Consider the following 26,867-nt stretch of genomic DNA (forward strand, 5'->3'; position numbering starts at 1 on the left):
AAGAAACCGTGCAAGAAACTCGTGAATATGGAAGCAGCCTCGGCCCATAAGCGGCGGGGATCGGAAGACAAACAGGGATCAGCTTCGGCCGATAAAAGCGAATGACGCGCAATCTCCAAAAAGTCCGCCGCACCGCCAATCGAGGAAAAGAAAATATGGAGATGCCGAGAATCGATCCACCACGGACGGCGACACATGAAGTTTGCGCTCCGCCCGCTTCTTTGTCGTCCCCCAACAATTCGTTTTTTTTTTATAGTTTTTTTTTTAGACAATTCCCATTGATACCTTACTCATGACTTATAAGAGAAAGTAAATTTATCCCAAATAACGGAACTCGGAACGACGATATGATTGAAACCCGAAATCAGCCTCAAATTCGCAAAATCAGGTAGCCGATTTTTTTTTGTACCCCCATAGGGTGTCTCTGCGTGGTGTAGGGTACCTTGGCGGTATGAAGCTCAACACCGCCCTCGGTACCGCTGCATCCCTGGGCCGGCTTCGACCGCGCATCGGTCCGTCGATAACCGCCCCGTCGGTGATACAGTGGACATGCGCATCATGTCGGAGCCAGTCCTCGGTGGCGGGCGCTCGCGCGGCGGCGGGTTTTGCCGTTGGGAACGGCGGCCGTCGAACTGTTGTGTCGTCGATTCGGAGCATCACGAGCTCGAGATACTACAGGCATGCCTCGACAACAAGCCAGTCGCAGTCACGGTCCGAGTACCAGCAGCAACAGCAACAGCAAGGAGGCTCGAGGAGGCCGAGAGGTAGCGGCGCATTGCTGCTTGCCACCACTGGTGGTGCGGCGAGTGTGGGCATCTTGGCCTTTACAGACGATATCAAGGCCGGCTACGAGACGGTCGAGAGGTGCGGCCGTGTTGGGTTGGCTTTGGCCGTCTGTATCAATGAGTAGGTTTCCAGGAGCCCTGAGTTGGAATTTGAACCCAACGCTAACCACTGTTCCCCTGCGAATAGCTACCGATCAACATTGAAGAAGCGTGACGGGTTAGAAGATGGCGAAGAGCAGGAGAAGCTGCTGAGCGAGTGCCACAAACGGTGCGCGGTCCGGACGCTCAAGGTTTTGGAGAAGAATGGCGGCATCTTTATCAAGCTTGGGCAACACCTGGTATGCTGATGCTGTGCTTCTATGGATGTAGTCGGGACTCAAAGACGGGAAACAGCTTGCTGACATTTCGGACCACCAGAGTGCCATGAACTACCTCCTCCCGGTCGAATGGACTACAACATTCATCCCGCTACAAGACCGCTGCCCCGTCAGCTCGTTCGAGTCTATCCAGGCCATGTACCGCGCCGACACCGGCAACGAGCTTTGGGACGACTTTTCAGAGTTCAGCTCAGAGCCCATCGGCGCCGCCTCCCTGGCCCAGGTCCACCTCGCGACCCTCAAGGCCGACGGCCGCCGCGTGGCCGTCAAGGTCCAGCACCCAGGCCTGGCCCAATGGGCACCCCTCGACCTGGCCCTGACCAGGTACACGTTCCAGACGCTGAAGACCTTCTTCCCCGAGTACGACCTGAGCTGGCTGTCGGACGAGATGGACCTGTCGCTGCCGCAGGAGCTCGACTTCCGGCAGGAGGCGCACAATGCAAACCGCACGCGCGAGTACTTCTCCGCGCATCCGGAGCTGCCACTCATCATCCCTGACGTCATCAAGGCCGACCGGCGCATCCTCATCATGGCCAACGAGTCGGGCCACCGCCTGGACGACCTGGAATACCTCGACGGGCAGGGCATCGACCGCGACGAGGTCTCGGCCGCGCTGGCGCGCATCTTCAACGAGATGATCTTTGGCGACGGCGCCCCGCTGCACTGCGACCCGCACGGCGGCAACATTGCCATCCGGAAGCGCGAGGGCGGCCGCGGCGTCTCTGGAGGTGGCAGCAACTTCGAGGTGATACTGTACGACCACGGCCTGTACCGCGACATACCGCTGGACCTCCGCCGGTCGTACGCCAAGATGTGGCTGGCCGTGGTGGAGGGCGACATGGACCGGATGCGCAAGTACGCGCACGAGGTGGCGGGCGTGACGGACGAGTCGTTCCCGCTGTTCGCGTCGGCCATAACGGGGCGCGACTTTGGCGTCCTCGCGTCGTCGTCGTCGGGCGGCGACGGCTCGGTGCTCCTGGCCCCGCGCTCCCTCGACGAGAAGCAGACCATGGGCAGCGCGCTGCAGGGCGGCCTGCTGGCCGACCTCGTCCAGCTGCTCGGCAAGGTGCCGCGCATCATCCTCCTCATCCTCAAGACCAACGACCTCACCCGCAGCCTCGACGAGAACCTGCACACGCGCCAGGGGCCCGTCCGCTCGTTTTTGATCCTGGCCAGGTACTGCACGCGGACCGTGTTTCTGGAGCGGCTCGAGACGCTGCGCGAGCGCGGATCGCTGTTCTGGCCGCCCAACGCCGTAGGGCTGCTCGCGGCCTGGGTCGGCTACCTCAAGGTCGAGGTGCAGCTCGAGGCGTTTGAGATGTGGCTGTCGGTCAAGAGGTGCGTCGTCAGTCCGGTGTTGGAGCTGGTGAGGAGGAGTAGACGGGAGGAGGGGGCGGTTGTGGCGTTATAGACTTGGGGCGCTGGCCTTTTTCTTGTTTTGTTTGATGTCAGCGCTTTTTCTTTTTTTTTATAGATTTTTGATCATGGCTATATATTTAATTGGGCGTGTTACATCACGTCGTTATATTCTTCAGGGCACGGTCTCTATGTGGGCTGGGTCTGGCAATGGCGTACCCCAAGGGGCATTTACTCAAAAGATCGCATCAGATCATCTCGCAATCTTTTGCAGTCTGTGGCATTATGCTAGTCCTTTATACAAATGCATAGAAAAGAGGTAATTATATCATGCTACAAAAAAGGAATCCACACTTTTTCACAACTTCTTCTCCGCCTCCTCCAACTGATCCACTATCGGCTTCCACCTCGCCCACTCGGCATCGCCATCCGCGAACCCACCAAACAGCGGCAGCCTGGTACCATCCGGGTCGCCAAAGCCCCTCAGCCTCGCGACGGCCTCCTTGATGCCGATGGTGCCCGTGGGGATGAGCTTGGAGTAGAGCGCGGCGACGAGGTACTGCAGCCTCCCGCGCTCGGCGTGCTCCTCGTCGGTGGGGCGCACGTTGCGCGACAGCTCAAACAGCCGCACCACGGCCTTGGGGAAGAAGGCGGCGGCGCCGTCGATGGCTCCCGCACCGCCCACGGCCACCACGGGGAACAGCTGCGAGCCCAGGCCCGTGAAGACGGCGAACCGGGAGTGGTCGATCTCCGGGTGCAGCGCCAGCTCCGTGTGCACGGGCACGTCGGGGTAGGAGAGCTTGCATCCGACGATGTTGGGGTGCTGGGAGAGTTTGGCAAAGGTTGGGATGGTCACCTTGACGTTGTTTGACACGCCGGGGTAGTGGTAGCTTTATTAGGGAGGAGGGTGTTAGTGTGGGGTTGCTATAAAGTGGTTGTCGTCTCATAGCTGGGAGAATGTCAAGACTCACATCATGACGGGGATGGGACTCTGGTCCGCCACGGCAGTGAACCACCGCACAATACCCTCCTGCGACGTCGCACCGGCAAAGTAACCGGGGACGAGGACCATGCCGAACTGACAGGCGGCCTTTTCGTGCGCATCCTTGAGCTGCTCTACAACCTCCACCACACTATGCGAGGCGGTGCCGGCGATGATGGGGTAGTCCTTGAAGCCCTCGGCGTCAAGGCCCTTGCGCACGCCGGCCAGGACGGTGGTGCGCTCGTCGTTGGTCATGTGCACGGCCTCGCCGGTGCTGCCGAGGATGACGAGGCCGTGGATGCCGGCGCGGGCCAGGTACAGCGAGTGGGCGACCTGGGCGGCGACGTCGACGGGCGGGGCGTGCGCGTTGTAGTCGGCCGCCGTCCGCGAGGCGAAGAAGGTCGGCACGGGCACGTAGATGCCTGGTGCTGGTGCGGCTGCCATGGTTGTTCTTTTTCCTGGATTCTCGGGGCGGGGGTGGGGGGAAGAATGTAGCTGCTTGGGGGATACTTGTTCGCCTGCTCACTGCAATGTAGGCGGACAGATGAATTCTACAAGTGTCTGGTCTTGTATGTCGTGAATGATGAATGAGACAAGGCAGTTCTGCTAACCGAAGGCGGGGTTAAACTAGAACTAGTTCTAGATCAAGTAAATATAAACTAAACCCCCCGAGTGGTCTCACTTGTTGGAGACACCGACCATCGGCTCGGCACAAGTAGTCTTTGGGCCATGGTTTCGGGTACTCGGGGCATTCTTATAGCGAGGATGCGGGCAGCTCGACCGAGTAACTATTGCGTCAAGGTTGGGCCCGGTCACCTTTTTTGGTGGGGGTGGGTACAGCAGCTTCGGTAATCGGTAGTTCCGTCCGATCGAGAGCCACCCCCGATTCCGGGCTTGGCAACGGGGTGCATAGGGGGTTTGGTGTAACTGATTAATGGCAATCGTTGCGTCAAGTACTTGCTCGAAGCTTTCCAGTTTCTCCTTGACTTTCAACTCGTATAGTTGCGCAACAGTATAGTAGTTGTTGAATATCTCTACAGTCTACCTTTGGAAAGCGCCATGCGGTCTAGGTCTAGTCTAGATTATCCACCTACTTGGGGGCTGTTCGTTGTGGGCCCCCTCAAAGAGGGGGTTACAAAACCTTGATTTTCGAAAAAACCGTGGGCCAGCAAATTTGTTAGCAGATCGCTAACAAAGTAGCTCATGAAAGTTCGATTCACGTTCGTAAACACTACACCCACGAAAAAGGTTAGAATTTGCAGATAAATTGAAGCCGTGAATTGCGCTGTAGATATCTATTTCTGGAGTTTTGGCTCAATCGCCCTTTTCCGGTCGCTCAAGCGGTCACAAGGCGACCCGGGTACTTCCAACTCATCCTTTCTACCACCCGGTATTGGCGGCGAGGAACGGTCTTCAAGCGGTCTCGTATCCTGAAGTTGACGGGGAGAGGGTGTAGCCAATGGTATATACCGTGGGAACGGTTTGGAAGGCCTGTTTGGGGCGGGAGGTGAGGCTGATTGCGAGGATCGTGATACGCATATGCTGATAGAACAGGCAAAGTCGGTATCCACGGTAATATTGATCTGGGTACTTGTATTTCCAGCTGAAATTGGCCCTTTATCGACGAACCATGACTGTGAGGGCTGTGAATCGGTCTTCTTCCTTTTTCCAGGGCGTTCCCTGACCGCCGGAACGTTCTCCGGCGTGAAGCCGAGGTCCTCCAGATATCTCTTCTGTTGTATCTTAATCCCGTTGGGCATGCCCTCTGTTTCTCGCCAGCGTTGAATAGCCTGATTCTTATCCCTATACCACGCATCTCTGACGAACTTTTCTTGTTGGTATAGGGCTGTTTCCTCGATCAACGCCTGTTTGGCTTCGTGAGCGACCCGCATATCTTCTAACGTATTAGCGGTCTGGAACTGCTTGTCTTTTGACTTCAACGTCATTTTGACTTTGTAACGTGAAGCGCGTTGAAGGCGTTTTTGCTTATTCGTCTGCTCTTGGGCAACGCGTTGCTGTAGGATGATCGCCTCGTTGGCAACGGCTTGTAAATCCGAGATAGCATCAACGGTATCTGAACTAAAGTGGTGCGCCTTGGCCGCCATACGGCTTGCCGCATATTTGGCCCGTGAAAATCGTTCAGCGGTAGGAAGGGAGTCCGGATATCGCGGTGTATTCGCTGCCGTGGCGTGGCCACGCAGTTTGGCGAGCACTTTGGTGCCGTCGACAGGAAACAAACCTGTATCTTGGAAACCGCTTATTACGTGGCCAGTTGTGAAAGCCGTTTGCCAGCAGCGCTAAGTTAAGGGAAGATATATCAGTTTACCGCTAAATTAACCTGTAGATCGAAAACGACTTACTCGAATCGCAGCAACGAAATCTGAGCGGGTGAACACCGGAATACCGGTGTTTATATGCTCATGCAGGACCGCCTGCAACTCGTTTTTCAGGTGAGTGAACACGGATACGTCCATGGGCTGCATATAATGCGTTGAATGAGGCGGTAAAATAACGATCTCGATATCAAATCTGAGGCAATAATCAAGTATCTCCATGCCAAAGTGGCCGGTAAAGCCGTCGAGAAAAAGCCACCTCCAAATACGTGTTTTGGCCCGCTGTGAATTTGGATCGATTTTGGCCGCAGTGCGGTTCACAAAGTCGAATCTGACGTCAAAGTCATGACCAAACCACTCTTTCAACGTGGGAGATCCGATCGATTGCACGGCAGCAACTTCTGGCCACGAATACCGGTTGAAATGCTGTATCCAGGTGAGCTGGATATCTCCGTTGGAAAACCCCGTTTCTGACCGCGTAAAAACGATACCCTCAGGCAGATCCAGATCAAGCCAATCGCTCGTTGGCCACTTTGTGAAGATACAGAAGGGCGGTAGCGACTGCCCAACAGCGTTGCCACCGCCTATCAACGTACAACTCTCACGGTTAGCCGGATCCGCGGTGCGTGGCTTTTCATGCCTCTTTTTCGTCACGACCAATACCGGTATCCGGCCATCTCTCACACCGATTCTAGTACCACATTCGTCAGCGTTCCAGGCCGCTGAAGCCGTGATCCCAAGCTCTACCGCATGAGCCGCCGTGCGGCGATACCAGGCCTCCACAAGATCGATCTGTTGCTCCCAACTAAGGCGAGTAATCTCGACGGGTTGTTGTTTGGTAAGTCGCAGTTCCGGGTGTTTTTTACGCCAACGGCCGTACCAGTTCATTTGAATTGGACCACAGGGCGGTATACGTGACTGACGCATCAGATTGGCCGCAGATATTACGTGTTGTGAGTCGGGATATGCACCAAGTTTATCAAGCTGCATGATATACGCAACGAGAGCTTGATCTTCAGCATCAGTCAACAATGAAGGCCGCCCGCTGCGCTTTATCGATATCTTAGGACTGCCATTGATCAGGAGATTACGAGCATGCCGCTGAGTACTCGAATACGGGTAACCGTTCCTTTTACAGAACGATCGTAGCGATTCTGGCTTGGATCTGCCCTCCCGCGCGGTATCCGCCCTACTGCGGTGAGTTTCGACATATTGGGCATACATGCGGGCTCCTAAGATAGCTTGAGATTCTGGGGACGTCATGATATAGGTATATTTGCGGTAAGTGCAATTGTGTTGTTATGGAACGGGATTACACTCGGCATAAGTTAAATTGTTAACGATTTTCTAGGTAAAAAACTGATGCGGGGTGGCCCACGGTTTTTTCGAAAATCAAGGTTTTGTAACCCCCTCTTTGAGGGGGCCCACAACGAACAGCCCCCAAGTAGTTTCCACTGACAAACGGACAATATGCATTTTCTTTTGCAAGCTCTTCACTTACAATTTCTGTCAGCCCCATGGGTCTGCACTATATGCGCCGCAATTGCTGAAGCTTGAGTGCTGTTCTTGACAAAAGTAGACAGCCGTCACCGATGCAGAACTCCAAGCATTCGCTCCGATCAAGGAATGACACCTTGCACCAGTGTAGGATTTACCTGGTAGAAGCACCATGTAGGTCAAAGTCTCTTGAACAAGGAAGTATTGAACAAAAAAAACTGCTATCTAGGTCCAAATGATGCAAAAAGAACTCGTTTACTTTTCCATCGTTGCAAACTTGACAAGCACTTCTTTTTGCACTTGATCCTCCCACATACGGGTATTTACTAGTTTCACCTTTGAACTAGATACAAACAATGTCAACCAAGCTCATCTGGGTTCGTTTATTGGTGTTGTTCTTTTTATAAAGTCATTTAATTTGTGTGCACAGTAGTAATAGCTGTATTACACGGGTTTAATTTCCTGGATAAAACTATAAGATCTGCGTAGAATGCATAGCAACAGCGGAGATCCCCGAGTTCGTATACACCCGTCCAGAGTGAGGTAGACCCGAATCCCGGAATCCGGATCCATGAAAATACGCGTTGGAAGAGGGAAAAAAACCCCCTCGGGCTTACTATATAAGATAGAAAGCTCATACAAAAAATGTCGTGCTACTAACCATTACGTTCCAAGCTACTCCAAATATGCGGTTTTATAATATAATACCACTAACTAACCTATCTACCCCATAGACTCAAAACTGTCGTGAACAAGCCAGATGTTCTAGCTCGACTGAAAGATATTTATTTTGCATCATGTCCACCATTTGATCGCAGTCCCAGAAATGCGCCTTGTCAGCTGGACTGTCAACGACACAACCATCCAATCCCATTATCTTGAAGCAGGCCACAAGTATGCGGCTCGGTTCCTCCTCCAAAAGCCACTATATTACACCGCCAAAAATGATTCGAGCCAAATAGCTCTATTCGACCTAATACATGACTCTCGTGTGCAATAAGCTCTATATTAAGCAAGGCTTCAGAGTCAGGATTATTTATGCTTGGCAAATTTTTTACATTGTGATAGCACACACACTGCAGTGAAAATCTAGACCTGGAAACTACCCGAGTCCGAAGATACAAAAGCGTTTGCTAAGTTTTCTTTGCTATAAAGCCCCATTCTGCCTTTGTTTTGTCAACATTTATACTGCTTCGTTACTCTAATTGCTTTCGGCTGCATCAGAAAAATCCATCCTGGCAGCCTCCCTTGACAAATGTCAATTTACGTTCGGACCGCACCCATGCAGCTCGAACAAGCGTGCAACTTTATCAACCTGGCCGCGCTGCCAGCCAACACCGTCGCCGGGGTGGCCAACACCGACACCGACACCAACACCAACATCAGCATTAATCCAGCGCAGCCCGCACGTCGCGTCTTCAAGATCGACGGGGTCGACTTCACCCCGCTCGACACCGACTGCCTCATTCGCATCTGCAAGGGGGACAAGACTATTCATGCCAAGTTTGCACCGGCCGGTACCGAGTTCGACTGGTATCTGGACGACAGGCTCACCGTTCTCAGGCTCAGGAGTGACTGTTCCGTCATAAGCGGCTATGTACCCAAGCCCTGGAAAGTCCAAGGCGACAAGGTCTCGGCCCTGCCAGATGATTTGAGCATTGTCCTGGCCAAATGGAAATGACCTGAACTTGTTTTGTAAATATAATATACTTTGATCTCTTTGCTTGTAAACTTTTTTTGAGTTACACGAAATGCCTAGCCGCCAGTCTGTTGGAGGAAAGCGATGAGATGTAACCCCCGATTCATGGCAGATCCGGCCATGCCGTATTCTCATGCACTGGCAAAAGAGCAGGCAGATCCCGAGTTACTTGTGCAGGTAGGTACCTAGGTAGGTAGGTAGGTAGGTAGGTATACAAGGCAACGCCTTCCTACCTCGTTCCCTGTGCGATTTATATGAAAGATACAGACAACCCCACGTAAAAACTTACAGTTTAACAGTACAAATACCTAAGGTAGGTAAGGTAGCCAGCTGACTGTCCCTAATACCCCAGGAAAAGCGATCATTCCAAGGAGAACTGGGTGCACCTTCACACCAGTAAAGATTGTACACTTTGGGACAACACGCACTGGATGCCCAAGGCCTACTTTGCTACAGGTGTCAAGATTTCTGATCTGCCGCTTGGGGTCGACAGTTTTACAGAAGAAGTAGCGCTGCCAAGAATCGATCCCGAGGTCAACGTAGACGTCGACCAAAAAAAAAACCAAAGTCCGGATCCTTTTGTTGGAATTCGGCGGTAATATGGTATAAGAATAGTTGTTTTGTTTCGTATTACTATAAAGGGCGTATACTAGCAATAAAGTATGGCTTTCCAAAGTTTTAATCCTGGTCAAAAACTAGATTAGTTATATAAAAACTACATATTACACGATCGAGCGGGTGTAGGTTTCGCCGGATAGAAACAGAGTTGTGCGACTCGTACTCCTCGTGTGCCATGGATCTGGGATTCGGCTTTGCCGGTCCTTGATATACATATACATATACACATACATACAAAAATCCAAGGATTACCGTATTGGCTGCAAATCAGGCCTGCATTTGTTATTTATATCCAAAAGATTATCTCTGTTTCTATCCACGACGAGGTTGGAAGAAGCTATATCGGATTCCCGGGGGGAAACAATCTGTTGTACCAGGATGACGTAAAGGATCAATTAGCTTATGAGAGATAATATTTATTCGTCGTGCTAAATTGTAGATCGTGGGAAAGCCCTTCCTTATTGCTGTACTATAGGGACAAACTCCTGTTTAACACTGGTTTTGAGGATCAAAGCTCGGGTAGTGTTGTATAAGAAACCTACTTGGTGCCTATATATGTAGGTTCCCCTTTTATGGCTTGGCTGCCAAGATCTGACAACATAACAGCAGAAAAGGGTTTTGCGAGTGTTGGCATATTTCCTAGGTACCCTTTTCTTTGGGTAGCAGCGCACGAATTATCGAGTTATGCTTCATGAAACAATGAGTGAATATCCGAGTGCATCTGATCGCATTTTCACCATGGCCAAATCACAATCAGCAAGAAACAGCTATAGCAGTTAGAGACACTGTGGTTCATAATGATTCGGAGATGCTTAGTTGATTGGCGCGTTGGCTAGGCTAGCATAGTGCCCAAGGTGCAACTCCAGGCACCAGGTTTCACAATTGGGACCAATTCTAGGCAGCACTGGTTGCTGTGACCACTATATTTGCAGTTTGCGCCAAGCCCATCGGCAAAAACTCATGACCAACAACCACGTCAATCCCTTTTTCGCCTCAGCCTTACCACCCCAAAGAAAACATCTGCCCCGCTTGTCGCCAGTTCTTGGGGTGGTAACTACAGGGAGTCGACAGCAAACCATACACCGCTACAATTCATGTTCATATACGCCTCCCTCCCCTACATCCCAATCCAAAAAAACCAACACCTTCTCCTGGCCTTTCCTGCACCAAAAGCGAGTCGAAGCTTCGACCAGCAGTAAACCAACCCCCCCCAAAATGGCCTCCATCCCTGATCCCGACCTTGAATTCTCAGACGATGAGCAACAAGACCGCTCCTTCCGCCCCTTCAAGGTCGTCTACAACTTCGCACCCGTCCCCATCCCCGATTCCTTCCTCAGCACCGCCAACCCACCGCCCGACGCGCAGCCCGTGACCCTGACCCCGGTCGACTTTTCCTCGGTCCTGCCCGAGTACCAAGGCTGCCACGCCGTGGTTTTGGAAAACGTCCTCTCCCCCTCGGAGTGCGTCCAGCTCCTCCGCATGGCCGAGGCCAGCGTGCCCGAGGCGGACCGGTACGAGCGCCGGGTCAAGAAGAAGCCCCGGCGCAGCAGCAGCAGCAGCAGCAGCGGCAAGCAATCCACCGACGATGCTTCTTCCTCTCCACCGACGGCCCCAGAGGTCTTCAGAGACCCCTGGCGGCCGGCCTGCGTCTCCCTCGGCGCCAACCTGGAGATCCTGGACCGCGGCTACCGCCGCGGCGACCGCATCGTCTGGGACGAGCAGGAGCTCACGGACCGGCTGTGGGCCCGCTGCGTCCAGGCGCCCGGCCTGCTCGAGCAGCTGGCCTTCATCGGGCCCGACGATCCCGCCGCGCCCTTCAAGTCCAGGTACAGCGCGAACCCGCCGTGGCGCTTCTCGCGCATCAACAAGCGCATGCGGTTTCTCAAGTACCGGCGAGGGGATTTCTTTAGGCGTATGTTTCTTTTTTCTCCTTTATTTTTTGCCCCTTGATCCTCTCCTTCCCATTCTGTTATCCCTGATATAGAGGTGGTAGACAAAATAAAAGGGACACGGGAGAAAAACATGTCCAGAAAAGCCAACTGAACCTCCTACCACAAAACCTAGCCCACTGCGACGGCGCCTACGAGGACTCGTCACACGGCAAGCAACGCCAGACGCTCTACACCCTCCACCTGTACCTCAACGACTCCAAGGTCGAGGCGGCGATGGCCGGGAGGGAGCCTACGGATCTGGTCGGCGGGTCCACCCCCTTTCTCAGCAAGGACGGGTCGCGCAGGATCGACGTCAACCCGCGCTGCGGCCGCGTGCTCATCTTTCAGCACAACAAGCTGCGGCACTCGGGCGACGACGTTGTCTACGGCGTCAAGTATACCATGCGGACGGACCTGCTGTACGAGATGGTGGGGCCCGAGGAGCAGGAGAAACGCAGCAAGTAAGGGGGATTTGTTTTGGGGTTGCTTTTGTTTCTCAAGGAATCCTTACCTGTAGCACCTGTATGGCCCATGTTGGCGCTCACTTGATAGTATAAAAGGGCGCTCCATACCTATCGGAATGTTTAATTTTTACATAATCTGGTATTTCAGACCCTGAAAAGCCCAAGAAAAACAAGCAAAGCTTCAAACATGGGTATCCGTATATATGACAGAAGGCCAGGGGTTTGGATAGAGAGTATCCAGGGCCATCTTCCATGTCGAAACAAAGTCTTCGTTCCTGATAATACAATTACATGTGGAGTCTCACATGTGTACGTTCTTCTCATAATCCATTTCTGTTCGTGGTATAGACAACTGGACACCTGAACGAGCTTGTGGTTGATCGAATGCAGTCTGAGCCATGGCTTGGCCAGCCATAACGTTCAAGGCAGCTTCTAGTCAGCCCTCCTAACGTAAACGAGGCCTCGTCGTCTAATCAGAATCATCGTCGTCGTCATCGTCGCTGGTTTCGTCGCCCGTATCGGTTCCATCTGTGCTGTCAAGCAAGCCGGACAAAGACAGCTCGAGGTTGTATAGCCGGTTCGAGTTCTCAAAAAGGACAGCCTTGGAAAGCTCGACAGCATCCCTGCAGCTCAAATGTCCTTTCCAAACAAATTCACACAGCACCTGTGTCTCCCAGGATATGGTGTTAGAGAAGGACGCGCCTGTTGATGTATTGGCTTGTTCAAGTCATGATAAAACATACCGTTTTAAGGGCCTCTCGACCCTGTATATTTGCCAAGAGAAAACACTCCGGTGTATCATTTGCGCCAGTGCCCCATAATATCTTCGACCAAGGGCATAGCTCCAATATCTCTCTCAGGACAGTTTCCTGCCCGCCCTGGCTGACGCTCGGACACATCTTACCAATGTCGACGTGAACATTGGCATGCATGCTCGCAAGGCAGCCTGCCTCTCGTGCGTAAGGGTAGCATGCATTCAGGAGGACAATGGGCACTGCAGGGTAGGCACGTCTTGTGACCAATTGACATGTCAGCGTTTATGGGCATTTCATGGTGCAACTCAATCCAAGCCCACTCACATAAATGTTTCCAAAAGTGCCGGGTTGCAATTGACCATCGAAGCATCGCTACCTCCCAGAAAGGTTCGGAACTGGATGGGCTTCCGGAAATTGGTGCTATATTCCCGAATCAAAACGGCGGTGTGGTGAACGAACAAATCGCTGAGGCCCTTGTGCGACACGGTTGTAAACCTCCCCTGGATCCCGTAATTCTCGACAATCTCCTCGAAGGAGTCCCGGGCAGCAGCAATATCCACAGCCTTGCGAACGCCAAGTCCAGTGCGGTAGCCAATGACTGAGCTGAAGGCAACTATGTCGATGTTTTCTATGGCCTGCTTAACGGCGATGCCAAAATCGTCTAGCATTCTGTCAAACACATCATCCGGTGACTGACGGCGACGTCGTCCGGTGCTCGTGCTACTTGAGTGGTAGTATACTTTTGCGTGGCTGTCGATGATCTCAGCTGCGACAGTCTCTATGCCGAAGATGCGCTTGCAACTGCCGCTCAGAAATCTGTCATGCCACGTCAGGTCGTGCGTTTTGTTTTGGTCTCTTGGCCCGTCGTCGAACAAGATCGTGTCGACCCCAGCAAAGCACTTGGCAACCCACTTTACATATTCGGCTTCGTCGAGTCGTTTGTTCCTGATGCCTTGAGCAACGGCGTCCCAAGATGGCTCGCACTGGAGAGCCATGGCCAGTTGCCTGAGGGCGCGTTGCTGCCCCAAGGTCATTTCGACCGCATCAGCAATGTCTCCTGTACCGGTGGCGGTACCGACAAGCAAAGGAAAGTTTTCTGGTTCCTTTCGCCCTAGTAAAGGGTTCGCATGGTTGTCGATAGCTGGTGTGCTCTGAATAACGCGAACGAGCTCCTCCAGCTCCGCCGTTCTTGCGGCAGCAGCCGAAGGAGAGCAGCCGGTCGTAGAGGGTGCCAAGTTTTTAGTCCATGAGGGGGTTGACGCCATCGAATGTTGATGGAATTTCGGGCGCTAGAATAAATATCACTGTCGTTGTGGTTGGCGACGAGGTTGGAGGCCTGTTGTGATCAAAATACTGTGAGGTTTCCGGGACAGTGCATTATCAAGTTAAACTGGTCTGAATTATTGCGCATGGTCGTGTCAATATACCGGTCTTGACTAAAAGGTAAAGCCACTGACAATTATGTGAACAAGCATCAGGATGCATGTCCCGACTTGGCTCGGCAGGTGTCAGTTGCAAGAGGAGGGGCTCAAGTTTCTTGAGGTAGTGGAGAGCAAGGGGAACAGCAAATATTAGATACAGGCAGGTGTATGAGGGAACAAAAAAGTCCAATGAGGTAATGTACTGCGATAATCAGACTAAGCAATAGTACACCAAGTCATCCAGCCCTGTGTCAGCGGGGAGATGATCATGGGCGGCCCGCCTATCATCGAGGTCGGTGGGGAGAGGGGCCTGCCCTGTACCGGGTCCAGAGCGGCCGGCGTGGAGGAGTGCGCGGTGCGCGGGTTGCCTCCGGGGATTAAGAGGACCCATGCATCTCATAGGCGAGCCAAATTGTTTTTTTTTTCCTTTACTAGACTTAGTCTAGTAACGATGGGAAACAGTCCGGTTTTGGAAACTGAACTTCTCCAACTGATCATCATACTTGTGCCGTATTACCCAGTAACGGTATGATAAGACTTTGAGATTCGTCTTTTCCAGCTGTACTTTGTCCCAAGAGAAAAAGAACTCTGCAAACAAGTTTATGGCGTCCGTTTCCCCTGGCCCACGGCAAAGGGGGGATGTTTGCTTGTACAAGCATCGAGTGCGTTTCCGAACCCCATAAAATGCTACGTCTTAGGAAGTGGGCAAAGAACTGCCACAGCAAGCTGCGGGTGATAAGCCAAGGTACTGGGCTGGACCTTGTGGTAGTCTCCGGGCCAAGACCTGGAGTGGCCTGCATAGCCACACTTGGCGGGTCCTGAAATATGTAATTTCGCCTGGCTTTTGGTTGGAGTGTACCGTACCAGAGCAAAACCTGCGAGATACGAATGAATGAATATTAATCGCTATTTCGTAGATCCAGGTGTCAGTGGATGTTCCGCTTGCGTACCACGCTGACGTGGTAGAAATACGTGGGCCAGTTTTCGCTATATGTAGGTATGTAGGATAAAGTTTATGGGTTGATGTGACGCGACGATGATTGCGCGTTTGACAATTTCAAGACATTTATCCCATGGTCAGTCACCTACCAAAAATATTTGCTCGCGCAAGAAGAATCCATACGTTGCTGATTATATAATGCATCCATCCACTGTACAGGAACCAATCTCAGGCAGTTAGTTCACTGTCAAGGGTAGTGGCTGCCTTTGCCGGATTCCCCAGGTGGGGGTGGTGTGGCCTCGAACGTGGTCCATTTTGGATCCGGTTAGTTCTTGCCGTGATCGAGCTGCTTGGCAATTGCCTAGAATGGAGCCGAGTCGATTTGTTCCAATGTGTTTTTTGCCTGTCTACTTGTAACCAAGAGCAAGCAGGCAAGCAGGCAAGCAGGGCAAGTATTGCCCATTGCGCAGTGAGATCTTCGGCCGATCACCGAGTGCTGTTCTGATTCCCCTCTCAACGTCCCCGACAATCCCCAATAATCACCGGAAACAGGAGCTTGCCTTGTTTGTTCACCGAGACCGTTTGAGGTGTTATCGAAGTATCCATCTCGATGCATATAATCCTGGAGACTTTTGACGAATAAAGACGAGTACCAGCCCACGGGACTGAACAGCCTCAGCTCCTCAGCTCACCCGCTTTTTTTTTTTTTTTTTCTTTGTCTGTTCTACTCTACACCACCATCACTCCCAATCAGGACATCGATGAGGGGCGGTTGGGGAATGTTCAGTACCACCCCAAACTCCCAAGCTGCGAGCCAAGCAGAGTTTACCCGATCTAGCATGAGCTTGTTGTTCGTGTACGGTAAGCTTCGAGAAGCGATGTCTCGCCTAGAGGTCGGTAAAGCAGATATATATAAGCGCCCAAGAACATCTGCAATCGCGCTATTAATTGTTTGCGTGTAGCTTGTCGAGAATTGAGCCAAGGTATTGTGGGCTTTTTTTTTTTTTTTTTTTTTTTTTTTTTTTTTTCCTCGCCCTGCACACAACATGGATGCTCAATGTTTCTACCTTCCCAAGCAAGCACACCGCAATGTCGAATCATGACTGATCAGACGAAACATGGCGAGGGGCCGTTACTACCACGTCGGAGCTACCATCTCGCCTCATGTTTGTGTGAAGTAGTGGGCTCCATCCTGAAAATCCAATTTGTCAGCTACCAAAGTATTCACTCGGAACGCGCCGACTTTTTATTCTTTGAGGATTTTCATCTGCAGACGCACTCACTGCCTCAATACCAAAGAGGGGAAAATCACGTATCAAAGACTGCTTGAAATTAATTAGCACATCACTACCAGAACTAGAAGCCTAGGCAGTCAAACAAAATTCCACATCAACCCAACCCTGCCACCTGATCCAATACTTAACCCGTCAAGATGCCAGGCCAAAGAACAAGAATTTTGTGCGCAACAAAGGCTTCGGCATTGAGACCCGCGCTGGACACGGTGTTGCAGCAAGACTCGCGCAAGCTGGGGCTTTCGCGACCGTCGCCACAGCGGTGAAACATACTACTGCTGATCCCTTTCACTACTGCACGATGCCTGGAGATTTTCTTATCATGCCAGGTGTAATTTGAGCCATGTTTATACACTTGATTGCTACCGACGATCGCCAGTCTTGATCATTGTCAAGTCGACGCTCATACGTGCAGTTGGATTGTCATGTTTCCAGGTATTATTTGCCAGCTCGAGTCGAATCAAGCATCATGGCGTTGTTTCAAGCATAATAAGCTCAGCTCCGTACTATGATAAAACACTGCTACTCCGTGGCTCCGTCATCGTATTTTCTCCAAACTCCCTCCCACTTCCCTTTGCTATGAAGCAGCACTCCTGATACCGTGCTTTTGCCCCAACTCGCACCAGGGTTAACGCTGAGGCGCTAGTTTGTCTCGCAAGGATGGTTCTCGCAGGCTTTCGTACTCGATGGAGGGTAGCTATACGAGTCGTGATCGCCTTTCTGTTCGTCCGTTGTCTTTTTTTACCATGGTTAATCTTGTCGTAAAAACCCCTCTGCATTGTTTCCTCCTGAGCTTTGTATTGGTTTGTTTGTTTTTTTTTTCTTGACAACTTCATCATCGCCGTGGTAATGCGCAACCTGCGCTGCTCTCCAACTGCACATTTAACGTGCCTGGCGGAGCTACGATCTATCCAAGGCGATACCAAGCCTCTGGCTATCGACCGATGAGGATACCAGCCTCAGAATCTGAGAGCATCATCTCTTGGGCCTAGGGCCAGACAGAAGCTCCAGTGCAATTCCAGCTCGACGTTGGGCATTGTGTCAACCCACCTGGTGTGGAAAAAAAATGCACAATGTACTCTTACAGACCGTTGTGGCGGTCCTCCTTGCTAGTAAAGCAGTTGATGCCGCTTATAGCATAGGATCAGATGGTACGTTGAACTCTGCCATGTACTACGGGTAGTGTCATGCAGGGATCAGACGACATCCAAAATCACCACCAGTAACCTTTACAAGGGCAAACTAACCAGCCGCCTACGCAGACGAGATCAGGGCCTCGGCAAGAACCATCGCCTACGACCTCATGAGCTATTACAGCGGTAACCAGTCGGGTCAGGTGCCGGGGATCCTGCCGGGTCCGCCGCCCAAGGGCGACTACTACTGGTGGGAAGGCGGCGCGCTGATGGGCGCCATGATAGACTACTGGCACCTTACGGGCGACGCGACCTACAACGACGTCGTGTCCCAGGGCATGCTCCACCAGGTCGGGGACAACCGCGACTACCAGCCTGTCAACTATACGGCGTCTCTGGGCAACGACGACCAGGCCTTTTGGGGCATGAGCGCAATGCTCGCCGCCGAGGTCAACTTTCCCAACCCGCCGCCGGACCAGCCGCAGTGGCTTTCGCTCGCTCAGGCCGTCTTCAACACCCAGGCGGCCCCTGCGAGGCACGACAAGACTTGCGGCGGGGGGATGAGGTGGCAGATTCCGATTGCGAATGCTGGATATAATTATAAGAATAGTAAGGCGGAGGAATTTCCTTCTGAGCTTTCAAGTGTCGGTGTGAGTCTGTTTTGACTGACACTGGGTTTTGCAGGTATTGCGAATGGTTGTTTCTTCAACATGGGCGCAAGGCTGGCTCGGTATACAGGCAACTCCAGCTACGCTGACTGGGCAGAGACACAATGGGACTGGGTAAGCACGTTTCAGACCGGCGGCGAAATCGCCAGATTTATCATGACAAAAATTGTTGACGCGTATTTCTCCGTAGCTGCAGAGTGTTGGTTTTATCGACGCAGACTACAACATCTACGACGGTGGTAAGTTGCACGTAGTCTCAAGTTTCCGCAGCAGCAGTGGCAGTGGATATCGTCCTGACAAGACAAACCTGGACATTAGCCCACATAGAAACAAACTGCACCGACATCAACCGAGCGTTGTTTTCCTACACCTACGGGGTCATGGTGCTAGGTGCAGCCAACATGTACAACTTTGTGAGTCAGGGAATGGACCGCATATACAGACACAATTACCCCTGAGATCCAAGTCTGACAAAAATCACTAGACCAACGGCAGCGCAAAATGGGAAGCACGGGTTAAAGGTCTCCTCACGGCAACGTTCGAAACATTCTTCCTCGACGACGTCATCACCGAGGTGGCCTGCGAGCCGCACGACTCCTGCACGACCGACATGCTCAGCTTCAAGGGCTACGTGCACCGGTGGCTGACGACAGCGACGACGGTGGCACCCTTTACGCGGGCCCAAGTCCTGCCCATCCTGCGAAAGTCTGCCGAGGCGGCCGTGGCCACCTGCACGGGCGGCAAGGACGGGCGCCAGTGCGGCTTCAAGTGGTCGACGAGAGAATTCGACGGCAAGACGGGCGCGGGCCAGCAGATGAACGTGCTCGGGGCCGTCACGTCGCTGCTGCAAAAGGCGAGCCAGAGCGCGCCCCTGACCAACAGCACGGGCGGCACCAGCACGGGCGACCCGGACGCCGGCACGGGGCCACAGATCGACGTCGGCGGCAGGTTCCGCGCCATCACGGACGGCGACAGGGCCGGCGCGTCGTTCCTCACCATCGCCAGCGCGATCCTCTTTTGGGTCTTCTTCTTTTGGTTGCTCTCGGGCATGGGCGAGGAGGACGCCAACCCCGACGGGGCGGAGGAGGTGAGGGAGAGGAGGAAAAAAGCCAAGGGCGTGGGGCTGCTGCGGCGTCTGAAGGGCGGATATCGGGGGGTGTATACTGGCGATGATGGAGGAGGGGATGTTGACAGCAAGGACGAAAACGAAAAGAGGGGGGCGGCTCGCTTGCCCCTCGCCAGGGGCCGCTTGAAGAGAAGAGCGGGAGACGACAGGCCGAAAGTAAAGGTGCCTCTGCTGCATAATTTTTGGCAGCCGGGTAGTAAGGAGTAGCAGCATCCAGGGCGTGCTATTGTACATTCACGGTAACAGTTCCGGGCATATATCTATCTGTATTCGTTATGGAATGCATCCGTGGCTTGAGCCTACTGGGATTCTGGTGGAAAATGCACGTGGCGCGGTTGTGTGCAGACTTCTGCTCAGACAGCATATTTTTCGCAATAAGCGTGGATTGAGTCAAGCAAAAAAATAAAATAAACAGGCAAATAATGAAATCACTTACACCGAAAACGAATGGCGTATATCAGTTCGACGGAGCTTTAAATTGTAGGTACGGCGGCTCATTGCCGGAGAATAGTGGGTTTTAGCTCTACGGTACGTCATCCAGGCACCCCGCATCAACCGTTTTCTATGGGTCAGGCCTGTTACAGGGCCCTGAAAGTTGGGGTAAGGCGGGCTTGGCACGGGGTGATCTGGCCCATCAAGCCTCAATTTTCTCGCTATCAAAAATGGGCGTGATCTTTTTGAAGATACTCAAAAAAAAAACCCCCCACCTTTCAGCAAAACAGCCAAAAAAAGACACCAAGCCAACAATGGCGCCGTTACCAGACTTTAGCAACCGGGACAGGTTCCCAACCTTTGTCACCATCCCGGAAGCAGGCGCACCCGCCAGCGACGGCAGCCAGCAGCCGGAGGAGTGGTACCTCCTCGCGCACATCAAAAACGACATGACGATAGCCAAGCCGACGCTGGTGGTCGAAGACCGGGACGGGTCCCCCTTCGCCGTCGTGTTCGAGGGCTACGGGCGCGACGACCTGGACCTCAAGGCGCGCGGGCTCAAAAAGGGCAACACCATCGTCCTGCCGCGGGCCAGGCGCGTGCCGCCGGCCGACGAGACCAAGCGCGGCTTCGTCAGGGTCGACAAGGCCGACGCGGCCGCCGTCAAGGCCGTCCCCGGCGCGCTGGAGAGGGTGCTGGCGCTCGGGGGCGTCGAGGAGGATGCCACGGTCTGCTCGGCGTGCGGTGGCAAGGGGGAGGCGGGTGCGGGTTTGAGTAGGTGTGTCGGGTGTGGAAGGGCTAGGTATTGCGGCAAGGTGAGTTTTTTTTTTTGTTTTCTTTTTTATCCTTTGCGGGTTGTTGTAGTGTGATGGGGTGGTTAAGGAGAAGTTGGTCCGGTGCTTTCTCCTTGGTGTCTTGCTGACTGTTGGTGATTTGTGGGTGAAAAAGGAATGCCAGGTTAAAGGGTGGAATGAAAGCCACAAGGTGTACTGCAAAATCTTCAAGGGATTGGATGTTGTATTTGGGTGAAGAAACCTGCTTTCTTGTTGGTCCTACCATGAGTGACAACCACAATAAGCCCGACACACATGTCTTCAGGACAGGGAAGGGAGACTGGTGAGCCACCCAATGTCAATCAGCTACTTTGGTGCAGCCGGAGGTCACTAACATTGCACTAGGTACAAATTGGTCCAAAATCACGACAAGACAATCTAGACTATCTAGAACTAATCAATTTTTTTTTGTTCAATTAAATGCTCTTGATAAAACCACCGGATACTGATCTTCGACCACCATATACTTCTCAGGTAGTACCCAGTCTTGCCAGTAAGCCAAGCCAGCCAGGTATCTCATCGCCAAGCCGTACCTTCTCCAAACGTCAATTCCGCCACATACCCACCTTTCCTCTTGGAGACCGAGATCGGCTTGAACAAGGCAACTCCATTCGGCCGGAGCATATGTTCCTAACTCTTCTCTGCATCATTCCATATTTGTATCACTCTGCGGCAAACATTCTGACAGAATTATCGATAGGATCGGTAGCTTGCGGTCTAGAAATGGATTGCATCAACAGCAAATCATTAGCGGGTCAATTCCCGCCACCAAGCCTTACGGGAGGACTCTCCGCCTGTTAGTGGACAAATTTACAGACTGTGAGGTAGGAATGATATCACCAGCTGTCAGGATGTTGATGATCCGGGGTTGCACCACCTTGTGTAAATCCTCAAGTATAGTAGGCACCTTAACTATACGGCATGTTCCGGATGCACCTACTTGGTCTTGGTACATTATACCGTGTATGAGTGTTAAATAGCGTCTTTTAATCATCAAAAGGACATTTCCCCAAAGTTAAATCGCCAGTTTTCGATGCAACACATCCTGTCTAGCTGGTGCGCAACGAGCAATTTTGGAATTGATACCACAAACTCACAGACGATAAGTTTATACAAGAAACCCCAAATCAATATCACAATGGACGAAACCCGTCTCATCCAAGCCGCGGAGAGGGCTGCACAGAGAGCCCGAGTAGCCAAAGAGCTCATACCGCTCAAGCAAACGCCAGAATACGTTGCGCTAGACACAAATTTCAAGGGTGGACGCCAGCACGGCCACTACGCACAGCGGGATCCAGATCTTCAGGAAGACTTCAAGGAAGATGAGGCTCTTTCTGGAATCCAGCCTTCGGCGGACATGAGCTGGGAAGACTTGCGCCAACGATGGAAGTCATGGAGCCTACCTGGGCAGCCGACAGGAGATGCATGTGGGCCTGGCCTGCACCGCGTCACCCAAACCATCACATCCAGAGATGGTGCCAAGATTAAAATCAGGATAACACGGCAACTGTCAGAATCCAATGGTGGCTACTACGGCCAGCACGTAACCCCAAGAACTGCAACCGAATCAACTTCAGAAGCGGACTCGACCACGTCGACTCCTGATCAGGTGGTAATGGGTAACATCGACCCCAAGCTGCTTGTTCTGCGCATTTGCACCGTTGGCTGGGTAGGCCACGTTGACCTCGAAGCGTCAAATGCTGGGGACGAGATGGTTCTCGATACCGGTGCTGTACTTGTTGAAGTATATCCCCGATTGTAAGTTAGCCTGCTCGGGCCCAGTAACGGAATGCAAATAGATGATGTCGTTTTCTAGGATTTCGGAACCCTTACTGATTGCAAGCAGGGCACCGGAATATGCGTTCCCACATGCTCTCAATGACTGTTATGATACTTTAATCTGGGTTAGTAACTATTTACAGACCAACTCCCTTCAAGTTGCCTCGGCTAACCAGCATTGCCTGCCCCCTTTCAGTGCCAGACGCAGGCTCAAGAGCTTGGCATAGATCGAGACAGGATTGTCCTCCTCGGAGCCGATGCTGGTGCGAACCTGGCTGCGTCTGTGGCTATCAAGGCGCAGGACAAGGGCGTTGCTGGCATCGCTGCCCAGATCCTCGAGTTCCCTCTGCTTTGTCACCCCAAGTTCTATGACAAAGCGAGGTCATTCCGCCAAGAAATTGTTAGTCCTGCGCAATGCGGAAGCCAGAAGAGCCAGCTGCCGATGAACGTCTTGGAGCTGTTCTGGGATAGCTATGTGCCTAACGCAGAGGTCAATACATACCACTCGCCTTTGTTGGCAGAACAACTCAGTCTTCTCCCTCCTACCTGTAAGTTTATTTCAATGTTGTTGATAATTTATCGTGGTTTCCGTCGCTGATAGATTCCAGTCATACAAATCGCCGGCTTCGATGCCGTTCGAGACGAGGCAATTGCTTATGCCAACAGGCTCAGAGAAGCCTGCATCACCGTCGAGCAGCACATCTACCCTGGGCTTCCGCACATGTTCCCATGGCGGGATCCTTCACAATGCGGTGAATTTTTGGCAAAGCGGCACGACTATATCAAGCGGGTCGCTGCTTGTAAGGGAATATTTGCGAAGCGGCGACTGTAGCTGGTAACTGTCAGGATACTGTGGTGTTAAAGAGGTTAGATGGGCCAATCAATAGCGCGGGTTTCCTTGGTCAATCACACAACCCAAATCGCCCCAAGAACGACAGAGAATTATAAACTCTCCCTGGCAATATTTGCCAGAGTCTTTCCGTACTCTTCCACCGACCTTGCCCCAACTAGAGTGAAGTCTCTCTTGCGCCCTTCAAAAACAACATACGGGACAGAATCGACGCCATTCATCTTTTGCTCCCGCATCAATATCTGTACCTCTGCCAGCCCTTCATCGCCATCGACAATACCCGCAGCCGTCTCATCAGACACGCCCGCGGCCTTACAGGCCAGCATCAAAATCTATCTACTGCTGGGACTGCAGCCATTCTCAAAATAGCTCGCGTAGACGCTGTCGACAAACTTGGACGGCTCAACCGCTCCCTCACCCCGCGCAGACTTCGGCTCCTGCAGGCAATGCAGAACACGGTGCGCCTCGAGAGTGTTGGCCACGACGCCATCCGACAGCGACTTGAACGCTATCCCATCCTCGGCGCCCAGGGCGGCCATCTTTTCCGCAAACGCGGCCGTGGCCTCTTCCGAGCCGCCGTGGTGCAGCTCGCTCAGCCAGCTCCGCCTATCGCGCTCCTCGTCGGCTGGAAAGGCCGGCTGCAGCTGGTACGGGAGGAAGGTGAGGGTGAAGACGACTGTGCTGTCTGGAGACGGCGGGTGCTGTTGCTGGTATTGCGACAGGGCCTTTTCTAGGCGTTTCTTGCCGAGGTAGGTCCTGATGGGTTTGGTTTTGGGTTTTTTTTTACCTATTAGAGATGTTGCTGAGGGATAAGAGGGTGGATGGGTAAATTTTAAAAGAGGCTCATTTGGTGCGACGCTAAGGGGGGCCTCACCAGGGGCATGTGAAGTCAAGGGTGAATGAGATTAGGGATTCATATGGAGCCATGACAATAAGTTGTTGCTTCAGTTTGATATTGACTTTGGCTTGATTCTGATCTCCTGACTTGCAGAAGATTGCCTGAAGGTATGAGTTTAGTTGTTTTCTTCAACTTGCGATTTTTTACTTTATAATATTGGCAGAAATGAAAGCTTTACGAGGCAAAGTTATCAATTAATAGGTGCGGGGAAGTTGATGTCTGAGATCGACATCTAGTTCGCACTACCTACCTACCCTGCACCTCTTCAGCTACTCGCTCAAGGTACGTTTCTGGCTTTTCTAGGTACTCCGTAGCTCTCCATTAGCCATGGGGTGCCTGACTAAAATCGTCCCCCGGAGCCACCCAATGCATGCGCCCATCCGCCTTTGGTAATAAGTGGGTGGAGATGAAATCCAATTACACCAATCAGAAATTGCCACTGTTGAAGGCTGTTGCGCCGCGCCAAGGGTATTTTGGTGACAGATTGTCCCTTCAGAGAGGCCGAGGCGCTGATTAGCATTTATTTCCTCGATGAGGTTTTTTGCTCTTGTCTAGACTGCGAATGCAACTCCCATAGATAACAGGCCTGCTACATTCCTTTATTGTTCCTGTTATGACTGTTGTTTGAACGTCAATTGTCGTCTGCGACCGACTTGAACACTTGTATCGACGGGGTAGCCGGCCTTTCTACTCCAGTTCTTATCTTACCACTCGAAAAGAATCACGATCGACGACCAGAGAATCTCGGTTGCCTGGCACGAAAACTTGAGGAATATCAGGAGTGTCTTCTGAGGCACCGCGCACTGGACGAAAAAAAGTACTACTCGAATTGACCACGCACAATATCTCACCGGCCGATGCAGTGGACGACCGCCAGGTGACCCGCGAGAACCACAAAGCGACTCGACATCAAAGTCCCGAGGCGAGGGTTTTTGTTGCTCTTGGAAGGAATAGAGTAGACTCGGGGCGTCCTCCCCAAACCCGCCGGCACAATGATGAACGGATACGAAAAGAACAACCATGACGAGGACCCCTTTGCCCCGTCGGGTAGCGTAGTCAGCGCATTCGATGCCTTTCGTACGTCTTTTTCCCGAACAAAACGAACAAAACCCCCCCTCCATGCCAAGAAACACACACCCCCAAGCTAACCCATATCTCTTCTCCAAACAGCAAAGTCAAAACCGCAATACGTGACGCGGACGTCAGGCGGCGGCAAGTGGACGGTGGCCATGCTGCTCGTCTCGGCGATCCTGACGTGGTCCGAGCTGGCGCGCTGGTGGCGCGGCGTGGAGACGCACACCTTTGCCGTGGAAAAGGGCGTGGGCCAGTCGATGCAGATCAACATGGACACGGTGGTGCACATGCGGTGCCAAGACATCCACGTCAACGTCCAAGACGCCGCGGGGGACCGCATCATGGCCGCCGCCCGCCTCAAGATGGACGACACCACCTGGGCGCAGTGGGTCGACGGCTCGGGCGTGCACCGCCTCGGCCACGACCAGCACGGCAAGGTCGTCACGGGTGAGGGCCACGAGGAAGGGTTCGGAGAGGAGCACATCCACGACATTGTCGCCCTCGGAAAGAAGCGCGCCCGCTGGAGCAAGACGCCCAGGCTGTGGGGCGCCACCCCGGACAGCTGCCGCATCTTTGGGAGTCTGGATCTGAACAAGGTCCAGGGTGACTTTCACATCACGGCGAGGGGTCACGGTTATATCGAGTTTGGGGACCACTTGGACCACAGTGGTGAGTTTTGTTTTCTGCGTGGTTTCGTTGGTGTGGTGTATGATGTGGTACGATGCGACTGACTGACAACGCATTCCGTTCAGCCTTCAACTTCTCGCACATAGTCAACGAGTTCTCCTTTGGAGACTTTTACCCCTCTCTCGTCAACCCGCTCGACAAGACGGTCAACACGTGCGAGAAGAACTTCCACAAGTTCCAGTACTTCTTGTCCGTGGTGCCGACGCTGTACAGCGTCAAGTCGTCGACAGGCGCCTTTGGCTACTCGACCATCTTCACCAACCAGTACGCCGTGACGGAGCAGAGCTCCGAGATCAGCGAGATGAACGTCCCCGGCATCTTTTTCAAGTACGACATTGAGCCCATCCTGCTCGACATTGAGGAGTCGCGCGACACCATCCTCGTCTTCCTCATCAAGGTCATCAACATCCTCAGCGGTGCCATGGTAGCCGGCCACTGGGGCTTCACCATGTCCGAATGGATCAAGGAGGTTCTGGGCAAGAGGAGACGGGCCAGCTCCAATGGAGTCTTGGGAAACAAGGCTGGTTATGATGAATGAAAGGGTGTGTCTGCATCTGGGAGAGTAGTCAGCCAGCCAGCATAAAAAATGTGTTTTCTTTCTTTCTTTCATTTCTTTCTCTCGTGGTTTGGCATTTGCATATTGGGCATAGATGTATATAAACCTTGGTTTCGATTGTATGTTTGTCGTTTCATCTTTTTCGCCTTGCCTCTTTTCGCATCTGCTTGACCCACACTCGTACAGAGTCTCCGTCCTTTTCATTGTTTGTTATGTATAGATACAAGAACACCACCTGAGCTCGCGACCAACATAGAGCAGTTTCATGTAAAGAGCCCAACCTCCAATTTCCAAACGAGTCGAGGAATCCCCCACCAGACTTGGAAGCAAAGCCTCTCCAATCAATCCAAGTCAACAAACTGAATATGCGGATCACTACGC

At 52.6% G+C, this 26,867-nt stretch overlaps 10 protein-coding genes across 10 annotated transcripts; 7 read left to right on the forward strand and 3 right to left on the reverse strand.

Moving 5' to 3' along the window:
- Positions 1-163: 163 nt before the first annotated feature.
- On the forward strand, positions 164-2,900 carry MGG_00957 (ABC1 family protein). The gene is made up of 3 exons (XM_003717945.1): positions 164-906; positions 973-1,123; positions 1,203-2,900. Exons 1-3 carry the CDS (start codon positions 452-454, stop codon positions 2,571-2,573), a joined length of 1,977 nt encoding a protein of 658 aa, XP_003717993.1. The 5' UTR covers positions 164-451; the 3' UTR covers positions 2,574-2,900.
- Positions 2,727-4,343, reverse strand: MGG_00956 (dihydrodipicolinate synthase). The gene is made up of 2 exons (XM_003717946.1): positions 3,490-4,343; positions 2,727-3,408 (listed from the first exon to the last, which is right to left on the reverse strand). The coding sequence occupies exons 1-2, from the start codon at positions 3,942-3,944 to the stop codon at positions 2,877-2,879; spliced, it is 987 nt and encodes a 328-aa protein (XP_003717994.1). The 5' UTR covers positions 3,945-4,343; the 3' UTR covers positions 2,727-2,876.
- Positions 4,344-8,510: 4,167 nt separating this feature from the next.
- On the forward strand, positions 8,511-9,011 carry MGG_00954 (uncharacterized protein; the record flags this gene model as incomplete). Its single annotated transcript, XM_003717947.1, has 1 exon — positions 8,511-9,011. Exon 1 carries the CDS (start codon positions 8,586-8,588, stop codon positions 9,009-9,011), a length of 426 nt encoding a protein of 141 aa, XP_003717995.1. The 5' UTR covers positions 8,511-8,585.
- A 1,618-nt stretch (positions 9,012-10,629) lies between these two features.
- On the forward strand, positions 10,630-12,400 carry MGG_00953 (uncharacterized protein). Its single transcript, XM_003717948.1, has 2 exons — positions 10,630-11,559; positions 11,712-12,400. The coding sequence occupies exons 1-2, from the start codon at positions 10,863-10,865 to the stop codon at positions 12,041-12,043; spliced, it is 1,029 nt and encodes a 342-aa protein (XP_003717996.1). The 5' UTR covers positions 10,630-10,862; the 3' UTR covers positions 12,044-12,400.
- On the reverse strand, positions 12,098-14,413 carry MGG_00952 (amidohydrolase 2). Its single transcript, XM_003717949.1, has 3 exons — positions 13,122-14,413; positions 12,786-13,053; positions 12,098-12,706 (listed from the first exon to the last, which is right to left on the reverse strand). Exons 1-3 carry the CDS (start codon positions 14,060-14,062, stop codon positions 12,512-12,514), a joined length of 1,404 nt encoding a protein of 467 aa, XP_003717997.1. The 5' UTR covers positions 14,063-14,413; the 3' UTR covers positions 12,098-12,511.
- A 2,808-nt stretch (positions 14,414-17,221) lies between these two features.
- On the forward strand, positions 17,222-19,691 carry MGG_00951 (mannan endo-1,6-alpha-mannosidase DCW1). Its single transcript, XM_003717950.1, has 6 exons — positions 17,222-17,601; positions 17,713-18,192; positions 18,268-18,365; positions 18,442-18,490; positions 18,570-18,664; positions 18,736-19,691. Exons 1-6 carry the CDS (start codon positions 17,517-17,519, stop codon positions 19,582-19,584), a joined length of 1,656 nt encoding a protein of 551 aa, XP_003717998.1. The 5' UTR covers positions 17,222-17,516; the 3' UTR covers positions 19,585-19,691.
- A 337-nt stretch (positions 19,692-20,028) lies between these two features.
- Positions 20,029-21,082, forward strand: MGG_11462 (uncharacterized protein). The gene is made up of 3 exons (XM_003717951.1): positions 20,029-20,624; positions 20,758-20,925; positions 20,988-21,082. Exons 1-2 carry the CDS (start codon positions 20,040-20,042, stop codon positions 20,836-20,838), a joined length of 666 nt encoding a protein of 221 aa, XP_003717999.1. The 5' UTR covers positions 20,029-20,039; the 3' UTR covers positions 20,839-20,925; positions 20,988-21,082.
- A 499-nt stretch (positions 21,083-21,581) lies between these two features.
- On the forward strand, positions 21,582-24,419 carry MGG_11463 (uncharacterized protein). The gene is made up of 4 exons (XM_003717952.1): positions 21,582-22,400; positions 22,489-22,546; positions 22,618-22,969; positions 23,030-24,419. The coding sequence occupies exons 1-4, from the start codon at positions 21,676-21,678 to the stop codon at positions 23,251-23,253; spliced, it is 1,359 nt and encodes a 452-aa protein (XP_003718000.1). The 5' UTR covers positions 21,582-21,675; the 3' UTR covers positions 23,254-24,419.
- On the reverse strand, positions 23,080-24,343 carry MGG_14642 (uncharacterized protein). The gene is made up of 2 exons (XM_003717953.1): positions 24,146-24,343; positions 23,080-24,027 (listed from the first exon to the last, which is right to left on the reverse strand). The coding sequence occupies exons 1-2, from the start codon at positions 24,196-24,198 to the stop codon at positions 23,604-23,606; spliced, it is 477 nt and encodes a 158-aa protein (XP_003718001.1). The 5' UTR covers positions 24,199-24,343; the 3' UTR covers positions 23,080-23,603.
- A 235-nt stretch (positions 24,420-24,654) lies between the features above and the next one.
- Positions 24,655-26,857, forward strand: MGG_00949 (endoplasmic reticulum-Golgi intermediate compartment protein 2). Its single transcript, XM_003717954.1, has 3 exons — positions 24,655-25,246; positions 25,340-25,912; positions 25,996-26,857. Exons 1-3 carry the CDS (start codon positions 25,162-25,164, stop codon positions 26,466-26,468), a joined length of 1,131 nt encoding a protein of 376 aa, XP_003718002.1. The 5' UTR covers positions 24,655-25,161; the 3' UTR covers positions 26,469-26,857.
- Positions 26,858-26,867: the final 10 nt, after the last annotated feature.

Source organism: Pyricularia oryzae, chromosome 5, assembly GCF_000002495.2.
Source record: "Pyricularia oryzae 70-15 chromosome 5, whole genome shotgun sequence".
Classification (NCBI taxonomy): Eukaryota; Fungi; Ascomycota; class Sordariomycetes; order Magnaporthales; family Pyriculariaceae; genus Pyricularia; species Pyricularia oryzae.